We start from the raw sequence: 10,362 nt of genomic DNA, 5'->3' as shown, positions 1-10,362 counted from the left end.
TGTGTTTGAAAACATATATATATATATATATATATATATACATATATACACATACACATACACATACACACACACACACAGCCACACACAGTAACACTTTCACATGCACACAGATATACACACACACACTCACTTATGGGCACACACACAGACACGCACACAGATATACACAGACATGCAGACAAACATGCAGACATGCACACACAGGCACACAGACATATGACCAGTACTTCTTATAAGCTCTTGTTACCTTCTGTGCCCACTCACTGCGAATATGCAGTAAGTGTATTAAAGATCCAAATTCTCTCTCTCTACAACCTGTACAATGAATGATTGCTATCTCTCACTATATTAATGTCAGCTGATAAAAATATTGGGGTGGTGAAGAAGGTATTTGACATGCTTGCCATCATTGATCAGAACATTGAGTAGAGGAATTGGGATGTCATGTTGTGTCTATACAGGACATTGGTGAGGCCACTTTTGGAATACTGCATACATGTCTGGTTGCCTTTCTAAAGAAGGATATTATAAAATTGTAAAGGTTACAGAAAAGGTTGACAAGGACATTACTGAGACTAGACGGTTTGAGTATTGAGGAGAGTCTGGATAGGCTGGGCCCTTCTTCACTGGAGCCAAGGAGATGAGGGAGACCTTACAGATGTTTATAAAATCATGATGGCTGATAAGGTTAATGGTCAAGGTCTCGTCCCCACGGGAGGGAAGTTCAAAACAAAAGGGCATAGGTTTAAGGTGAGAAGGGAATGATTTAAAAGGGACCTGAGAAGCAATTTTTTCACACAGCAGGTGGTTCGTATGCCAGAGGCAGTGGTAGAGGCAGGTATAGTTACAACATTTAAAAGACATTTGGACTGGTGAATAGAAAAGGTTTAGGGATAAAGGAACCAAATGCAGGCAAATGGGGCTAGTTTAGTTTGGGAAACTTTGTCAGTATAGACAAGTCGGACTGAAGGGTCTGTTTCTGTGCTATTTGACTCTATGAGTCTGATGTAAACCATCAAATAATCATTCAGTTTGGTTTGTGTTATTTGTAATGTATTATTCTAACCAAGGGTGGCTCAGTGGCTAGCACTGCTACCTCACAGCACCAGGGACTTGGGTTCAATTCCAACCTCTCACATCCCCCACCTCATACCTCCTCACAGCCCCCAAACCTCACTCCCTCCAACCCCTCACACCCTCCAATCCCTGACACCCCCCCACAACTCACATCCTCCAACCCCTCACACCCCTCCACCTCTTGCACCCACCACACCTCACACTCTCCACCTCACACTGTCCTCACACACCCACCTGTCGCATCTCCCCATCCCTCAAACACCTCCGCCCTCATCCCCCAATGCCCACCACTCACACCCCACTCCCATTTCCCTTGACCGTGTGAAACCTTGGCTCACCTTTCCAATCAGAAAAACACAAAATAACTGATATAGTTGTAGCTTCACACTGTCCCCCAGCTTTCTGCTGCGCCTGGGTGAGATTGTGTCCCTCTTCACCCACGTATGCTCTGTGTGCCACTTTAGAGATTCCATTTGCAGTGTTGGCCGCCGTGTCTATACCATAACCTCACTTGTTGTTTATTTACCGGAAGAATCGCATGTGGAGAAAAACTCGCTCCAGAACATCTGGAAGTTATTGCAGAGGAGTTGACCCGAACAGGAACTGGGATGCTGGATGGTGCAGTGAGTATCCTCCTCAATGTTTTCGCTACAGGGGAGGCTTCTGAGAGAATTTATTCTCAAACAGATTCAGGGGCCTGGTCCCCCTCCATTCTCATAACAAATTGAAGTAAGAATAATCCGACCAATATTCATCTAAAGCCGAACCTTAATGTCATCTTGGCCATCTGCTTTAGCCCACTTCATTTCATTCATGAAACTGAAACTAGGGGATAGGGAGCTTAAACTTGGTGTTCGATAATATCATGCATATATGGTTGCACAACCTAGACGGATATTCTATCCCTTTGTAGATAGAAACATAGAAAATAAGAACAGAAGTAAGCCATTCAGCCCTTTGACCCTCCACTGCCATTCAATATGATCATGGCTGCTTGTTCCTGCTTCGCCTCCCATACCCATTGATCCCTCCACCCCAAGAACTACAGCAAACTTTATTTTAACTATCATCTTATCAACTGGTAATTATGAGAAACCGGCAAAAATTATATGCCTCAAATGCCTGCAATCTTTGGGGATGTCCGAGAGTCTACAGTGTAAATAAAATATCATGGTGATGTGTATTCCCCTGCGTTACATTTCTATGACTTAAGGCGTGATTTGACATTGATTTTAGGAGGTGTATTGATATTTTTACATAGATTCTTTTAAGGGATGTAAAAGTCTCAAAGCCTCATTTGGTCAGGATTTACTGCAGTTAGCGCAATCTCTTGAATATCCAGAATATTCCATCAACTGGCAGACTCCAGTCCTATAGATACTGGTTAGTAAAAAGCTTGCTATGCATCTCACACCTTCTTGAAAACATTCAATATTTTGGTATCAATCACATTCTGTAGCAAAGAACTCCACGGGCTCACCACTCTTTGCCTAAAGAAAACTCTCCTCATCTCAGCCCAAAATGGCCTACCCCACACCATAGAATCTCTACTGGGTGGAGACACGCTCTTTGGCCCAACACGTCCACACCGATCTTTCAAGGAGAAACGCACCCAGACTCATTCCCCCTACCCTTTAATTATCCTGGACTAGTGCACCTAACCTACACATCCCTGAACACTATGGGCAATTTGGCATAACCGATTCACCTAACCTGCACATCTTTGGACTGTGGGAGGAAACCGGAGCACCCGCAGGAAACCTACACCTCAGTCCAACACCGGCATCTCCAAATCATACACAGGGAGAATGTGCAAACTCCACACAGACCGAGGCTGAACGAACCTGGTTCCCTGGTGCTGGGAGGCAGCAGTGCTAACCACTGAGCCATAATTATTATGCATGCCTTTGCATATTTTTAAAAAATTATTACATTTTGAGTGTCGTACTGCACCACGGACAAACTTTAAGAATTGTCAGATGTAAAACAATTACACAGAAGTCTTCTTTTAACAAATCAAGGGGCAGCTTCCTCTAATACCAAAACCAAGCATTCCTTCCCCACCACCTACATCATCACCAATCCCTATCCCTACAATTGTTTTTTTCCAGGATACACATGGCTAAAATTTGTTCATCTGTAGTTAGGAAGGATGAATGACTCCTGATTCTGGACTTCCTGGTCATTAAGGTCATCCTGCATCCTAACATTGTTCAGCTCTAAATACATGCACACGTATAGTTGAAAGAACGATTCTCTAAGGTTTATGACCCTCTTCTTCCAATATTACAGCAGGCACCAGACAGAGGTCTCCTTACAGAAATGCATCCTTTTTTTTCTTGAAAAAATAAAGAAAGACTGATTTTTTTAAAAAAAAGCTCCCTGTCATTCCATATATTAAGCAAATATAGTGATCCCAGCACTCAAATAACAATGTGAAGACACCGGAGATCTCTGCAGGTATCAATACATTCCTTGATAACTGTGGGATTTAAAGAATCGTTTGAGTTATGTAGACACCGGAAAGGAATGTGCAGTGAAAAAATCTAAACCTTAATGCATGCATTATATCAGACAGTAATTCTCCTTCCACAGGCCTTTTACACTCTGCCGTGTTTTGAAACTGGAAGATTAATGTTTCAAATAACAGAAGTTGCTGGAGAAACTCACACAACACTAGATTATAGTCCAACAGGTCTATTTGAGTATAGCCCGTGTTGTGTGATTTTTAATTTTGTCCACCTCAGTCCAACACCAGCACCTCCACAACATAAAGAAACTCAGCAGACATCATGAGCGCTACCAGACTTGGAAAAACCATTTCCATTTCTCTCTCCACTGTTAGACCTGCTGAGTCTCTCAAACAACATGTGCCTGTTTCAGATTTCCAGCATCTGCTGGTCTTTGTTTTATTTTATTGTTTCAAATGTAGCCTGATCATCGGAAAAAGTCTGTTCGACATGCTGGCCTATCTGTCTTGCTTCAGCAACCTGTGTTGTTCTGGTTGTTTTCAAGCTGTTGAAACAGAGTCGGGATAATGTGAGACCATCAGATGTCCTGCTAATTGTCCCATTGTGTCCTACAGCTGTCGGGGCTTCCAGAAATCCCTGTGACGAGACGTACTGTGGTCCTCGAGTCGAATCCGAGAAGGAGGTTCAGGCTGTTGCAAACTTCATCCGTCTCCATAAAGAAAGCATTAAGGCTTACCTCACTATGCATTCGTACTCTCAGATGTGTCTTTTCCCTTATTCCTACACTTATGATTTAGCGGCAAACCACGATGAGCTGGTATGTATCTCAACACATCAGACAGTTCCATGTGTGGCAGAATTTGACACGTAGCTTTATAGTCTCTGAGAGGTATCTGACTCCAGTAGATGGTGGTGTGCTCTGCTGTCAGTCTGGGTGCAGGTTTTCAGGATATATTTCTGCTGGGTCATCAAGAAGAGCAAAGATGCTTCATTCCCTGATGGTCTGAATGGCCTACCTCTGTTCCGGCATCTCATGACCCCAGAAGGAAGGAGGATGGACTAAGTGCTGACCCACCTAGGGCTAGTTTATGCACTATCTAGGAGCAAGTACTTGGTCAAATGATGAATTACGTGGGTTGGGATGTTATTAGAGGGGAATGAACTTCCCCAAACGACAATGCCCCCTCTCCAAAACCCCAAATAGGAAAGAATCAGGCACCCTACAGTGGGAGCGTGGAATGTATGGATAGCCAAGGAAGGACAAAGCAGAATATCATCTTGTGAATGGTAACCCAATGCACACCTTCGTTAGGCAAATGCCAAATAATAAGCCACCCATCCGTCTACATTTCTTCTCTGACGCGTTTGCTACTGCCCAGTATTTCAAAGAAAAGAATGCAAATGAGGGCCTTAAAGAAGCAGTAATTGGCCACTTGAGGCCTTCAATCAATTTTGAACTGAATAGTATAGAATCCCTACAGTGTGGAAACAGGCAACTCAGCCCAACCAGTCCACACCAGCCCTCCAAAGAGTTGTTGCTGCATAATATGGTCAACGCAGCAAAATGAGGGCTGGGGTCACAATCCTTCAGAACTTGGGAGGAATACAGGGCTGGGGAAGCATGAGGGGGAGCTGATGCAGTAGGCGAATCTTTAGAAAATGCATTTTGAGATCGTCACTGACTGTCAGCTATGATTGAAAACAAAAAACGCTGGAAAACACAGCGAGTCAGGCAGCAGCTATGGATAGAGAGCAAGGCTAAGTCAAGAAGACTCTTAATCAGAACTTCCTCAGAGTTTTCAGTACAGATTCCAGCACCAGCGGTAACTATCAGCTATAACTGCCCTATCCCGGGATTGTTTATTTGCTTTATTTGTGGGAAGTGCATGTTGCTGAATAGGTCAGAGTTTACTGCCCCTTCTCTAATTGCCATTGAGAACGATCATATTGAGCTGCTTTCTTGAATCACTGCAGTTCTTTGGATGTAGTGCCATCAGGAGGGCAGTTTCATGATTTTCACTCAGAGATGCTGAAGGAACTTGAGCACATCATTCAGGCTGAGATTTCAATAAAGTGTTGCACTCTCAAGGGTACCATCTTTCAGAAGGCTCATTAACTCACAAGGGCCCATTTTTCTCTTCAGCTGATTATAAGTGCTCCCACACAAGATGGTTTGACAATCATGTGCTCTTGAATTGGCTTAGATTATCTGGAAATGCAGAAAAAGGTCTCTCATTTATATAAGGAAATCTTGGTGCTGGTGTTCCCCATTTGTAACTTAGCTTTTATTGATCTCCTTATAAAACAGACACAGCATCTTTGTTAAGTGCTTAATCACTTTCTGAAACAACAAACATAAATAATTGTTTCTTGCCATTCCAGAATAACATTGCTAAAGGAGCGATTCGTAAGCTGGCCAGCCTCTATGGGACACAATATACCTACGGCCCAGCAGCTACCACCATTTGTAAGCTTTTAGTTTCTTTCTAGATTTGTTCACCATTACAAACAAGCAGACGAAATATTATTTTAACGTTGTAAAATGCATAGCGGGAAGAAAATGTAAAATGAAATTATAAAATGAATGCTGGAAATTCTACCCCAAGCCCCTTCTCATATGAGCGTATAATGAAAAGGAATATGTTGATAATGATGATGATGTACGTTTAACTTTGACATCAATTGCTGTTGAGACTGAGGAGAGAGGAATGGAAGAACCATACTAGAGAGCTGTCATCAGTATTCTGCCCATTGGAATGCAAATAAAGGGATTACATGAACTTCTGAACATCAGGGAAGAGTTACTCTTGGATAACATGGAGGCAGTGATGCAGCAGGCTCTGAGTAGCACAAGCTAGCTAAGTCAAGCAGGCTTCAGCCTCCAGTGTCTTCATTCAATGCCCACATTTCTTCAGAGGTAGGATCCACAAAGACAGAATAACATAGGACTGAATCCATGAAAACAGCACAGCTCATTGAGTCAGTAATCTTAATGCAAATTATCCTGATTTCAAATACTTCATAGAACACACTGCTAACATCTGATAAAGCCTTCTTTGTCTTGCAATATATTTTGTCCAATTCTGTCCCCATGAAACACCATAGTCAGATATGTACTTTCAAGGTGTTTCATTAGCACAAGTCATTGTTACCTGCTGATATTGGAAATGCAGTGTTCTGAGATAGAAAAGCTACATTAACTTTTAAAGGGCAATTCTTTACTAGAATTCATGTCAAGGAGGTGGAAGATGATATCTTCAAAACTAACATATCAGGTAAAGGTGTCAGTGATGCAGAGAGTATGAAATTTTTAAAAAATTTATTCATGGGATGAGGGCATCACTGGTTGGTCCAACGTTTATTGCCCATCTCTAATTGCCCAGAGGGCAGTTAAGAGTTAACCAAATTGTTGTGCGTCTGGAGTTACATATAAGTCAGACCAGGTAAAGGTGGCAGTTTCCTTCCTTAAAAACATTAGCGAACCATATGGGCTTTTCCTCAAATTGATTCAAAGTCATCATTAAGCACTTAATTCCAGATTTTTATTGAATTCAAATTCCACTAATTGCCAAGGCAGGATTTGAACCCAGCTCCTGAACATTACCTGGGTTTCTGGATTAGATAGGCGAAAGTGAGGACTGCAGATGCTGGAGATGAGAGCCAAGATTAGAGTGGTGCTGGAAAAGCACAGCAGGTCAGGCAGCATCCGAGGAGCAGGAAAATCGACGTTTCGGGCAACAGTCCTTCATCAGGAATGATTCCTGATGAAGGGCTTTTGCCTGAAACGTCGATTTTTCTGGATTAGGTAGTCCAGTTATAATACTTCCTATAGCAGGGAGACCAGAATTGCATGCAGTATTCTAATAGTGGCCTGACCAATGTCCTGTACAGCCATAACATGACCTCCCAATGCCTATACTCCTATATTTCGAACGTATACTGTTTACAGTTTGAGGTTCTTATCTGCATAGAGGATGTGGGAATTGTTGAGTTGAAGCTTTATCATTGCTAAAAGTTTGCATGTTGTCTTTGCACAGATCTTGCAGCTGGAGGTTCAGATGATTGGGCCTACGATCTGGGTATTAAATACTCCTTCACCTTTGAACTCCGTGACACTGGCCGATATGGCTTCCTGTTACCTGAATCTCAAATCCAACCAACGTGTGAAGAAACCATGTTGGCCATTAAATACGTGGCCGATTATGTCATCAACAATCTGTATTGAAATATGGGCCTGAAGAATGCATTAAAATAAAGAAATTGGACAGTTCAGTATTCTTACTTTGAGGAGATCTTTGTTGGGCTATAGCAGCATTTCACTATGGCTGCCCTAGAACACTCTACAGAAACTTAAACACATTTAGGAATATTGCCTTACTAGGAACATTTAATGCCTTAGGTATTATATTAACAGTATGCTAATGTTATTATACAATCACATATTCAAACAGAACTCAGAGTCCACCATGTCTGACCTTGTTTTTTTTTAAAGAGGTATCCAATCTGTCCAAATCTTCCACCTTTTCCCCACAACCTTCGTTGATGGGTCAGGTACAAGGGGGCAGTCTGTGAAAGGCAGGAGGTATGGAGAGGAGTTGAGGAAAAATGTTTTCACCCAGGGATGGTGGGGGTCTGGAATGCACTGCCTGGGAAGGTAGTCCAGTGATAATACTTCCTATAACAGGAAACCTCACAACCTTTAAAAAGTACTTGGATAAATACTTGAAGTGTTATAACATTCAAGACTATAGGTCTAGTGTGGGAAGGTGGGTCTAGTGTATTTTTTGGTGGTACAGACTTTGTGGGCGAAATGGCCTCCTCTGTAATGAATGATCCTAAGATATAAACCTTTCCTTTCAAATACCTGCCTAATTCCCTTTGGATAGCTAGAGTTGAGTCAGACAAGAGTGGCTCAGTGCTCAACAATGCTAGGGACCCAGGTTCGACCCCAGCCTTGGATGACTGTGTGGGGTTTGCACATTCTCCCTGTGTCTGCATGGGTTTCCTCACACTGTCTAAAGATGTGCACGTTAGGTGAGTTGGCCATGCTAAATTGCCCATTGTGCAAACGGATGTGTAGGTTTGATGGATTAGCCATGGGAAAATGGAGGGTTATGGGGATGAGGTGGGTCTGGGTGGGATACTCTGTGGACTTGATGGGCTGAATGGCCTGCTTCAAAACTGTAAGGATTCTATGAATCTGCAATCGTCATTCTCATAGGAAATGCATTCCAGATCATAACCTCTCAATGTACATAAATAAATTTTCCTTGTCACCTTTATGAACGTTCTTGGTAATTATCCCTTGCCTCCTAGTTTTTGAATTTTCTTTTCAAACTAAATGAAGCTCTTGAAAGTTAGATGTTAAATATTTGTCGAGTTTTCATCTTTTAAGGTGATCAGGTGAGAGAAGCATTCCAAGTGGAAGCAGAAACCAATACTCTGCTTCCATTGTCCTGAGTAACAGATGAAAAAGAATTTGACAAATGCAGAGGGGATAAAGAGATGAGTGCTCCTTCTATTCTCTTCACATTCAGCCCCATTCGCGGCATTACCAGTACAACACTGACCCCCAAGCTCCCTCGATCAGTGTATGCATGTTGGTGTGTATTTGACAAAGCAAACAAGCAAAGTTATTTTAGTTAATTTAGCAGCCAGATGGCCATCCCATGAAAATGTTAAACATTTACTACTAGTGGCATGGTGGCACAGTGGTTAACACTGTTGCCTCACAGCCCCAGGTTCGATTCCAGCCTCGGGCCACTATCTGTGTGGAGTTTGCACATTCTCCCCATGCCTGCATCGGTTTCCTCCCACAGTCCAAAGATGTGCAGGTCAGGTGAATTGGTCGTGCTAAATTGCCCATAGTGTTAGGTGCATTAGTCAGAGGGAAATGGGTCTGGGTGGGTTACTCTTCGGAGGGTCAGTGTGGACTGGTTGGGCCGAAGGGCCTGTTTCCATACTGTAGGGAATCTAATCAAAACAAAAATTATTAATAGCTCCTTCTCAACTAATTTCCTTCAACTTTGTAATTCTGGTCTCCTTCCTATCGGAAAGATGTTGTGAAACCTGAAAGGGATCAGAAAATATTTATAAGGATGTGGCCAGGATTGGAGGATTTGAGCTATAGGGCGAGGTTGAACAAGCTGGGGCTGTTTTCCCTTGAGTGTCTGAGGCTGAGGGGTGACCTTATAGAAGCTTATAAAATCATGAGGGGCATGGATAGAATCAATAGACAAACTCTTTTTCCTGGAGTGGGGGAGTCCAGAACTAGAGGGCATAGGTTTAGGGTGAGAGGAGAAAGATATAGAAGAGACCTAAGGAGCAACTTTTTCACACAGAGGTTGGTATATGTTTGGAATGAGCTGCCAAAGGAGGTGGTCGAGGCCAGTACAATTGCAATACTTAGAGTCACAGAGTCATAGAGATGTACAGCATGGAAACAGACCCTTCGGTCCAACCCGTCCATGCCGACCAGATATCCCAACCCACCTGCCAGCACCCGGCCCATATCCCTCCAAACTCTTCCTATTCATATACCCATCTGAATGCCTCTTAATTGTTGCAATTGTACCAGCCTCCACCATATCTTCTGGCAGCTCATTCCATACACGTACCACCCTCTGTGTGAAAAAGTTGCCCCTTAGGTCTCTTTTATATCTTTCCCCTCTCAGCCTAAACCTATGCCCTCCCCAGGCTTTGTCCATTTATCCTATCCATATCCCTCATAATTTTGCAAACCTCTATAAGGTCACCCCTCAGCCTCTGACGCTCCAGGGAAAACAGCCCCAGCCTGTTCAGCCTCTCCCTG

General features: G+C 42.9%; 1 protein-coding gene across 1 annotated transcript in view; it reads left to right on the top strand.

Moving 5' to 3' along the window:
- Positions 1 to 7,810, top strand: part of cpb1 (carboxypeptidase B1 (tissue)) — a 20,935-nt gene extending 13,125 nt beyond the window's left edge. Inside the window, exons 8-11 of the mRNA XM_043702692.1 lie at positions 1,613 to 1,703; positions 4,166 to 4,368; positions 5,934 to 6,018; positions 7,589 to 7,810. Coding sequence (XP_043558627.1) covers positions 1,613 to 1,703; positions 4,166 to 4,368; positions 5,934 to 6,018; positions 7,589 to 7,776 — 567 coding nt within the window. The 3' untranslated portion in view covers positions 7,777 to 7,810. The remainder of the gene's footprint in view (positions 1 to 1,612; positions 1,704 to 4,165; positions 4,369 to 5,933; positions 6,019 to 7,588) is intronic.
- Positions 7,811 to 10,362: the final 2,552 nt, after the last annotated feature.

Source organism: Chiloscyllium plagiosum, chromosome 13, assembly GCF_004010195.1.
Source record: "Chiloscyllium plagiosum isolate BGI_BamShark_2017 chromosome 13, ASM401019v2, whole genome shotgun sequence".
In the NCBI taxonomy this organism is placed as follows: domain Eukaryota; kingdom Metazoa; phylum Chordata; class Chondrichthyes; order Orectolobiformes; family Hemiscylliidae; genus Chiloscyllium; species Chiloscyllium plagiosum.
This window is presented reverse-complemented; position numbering and strand designations above follow the sequence as displayed.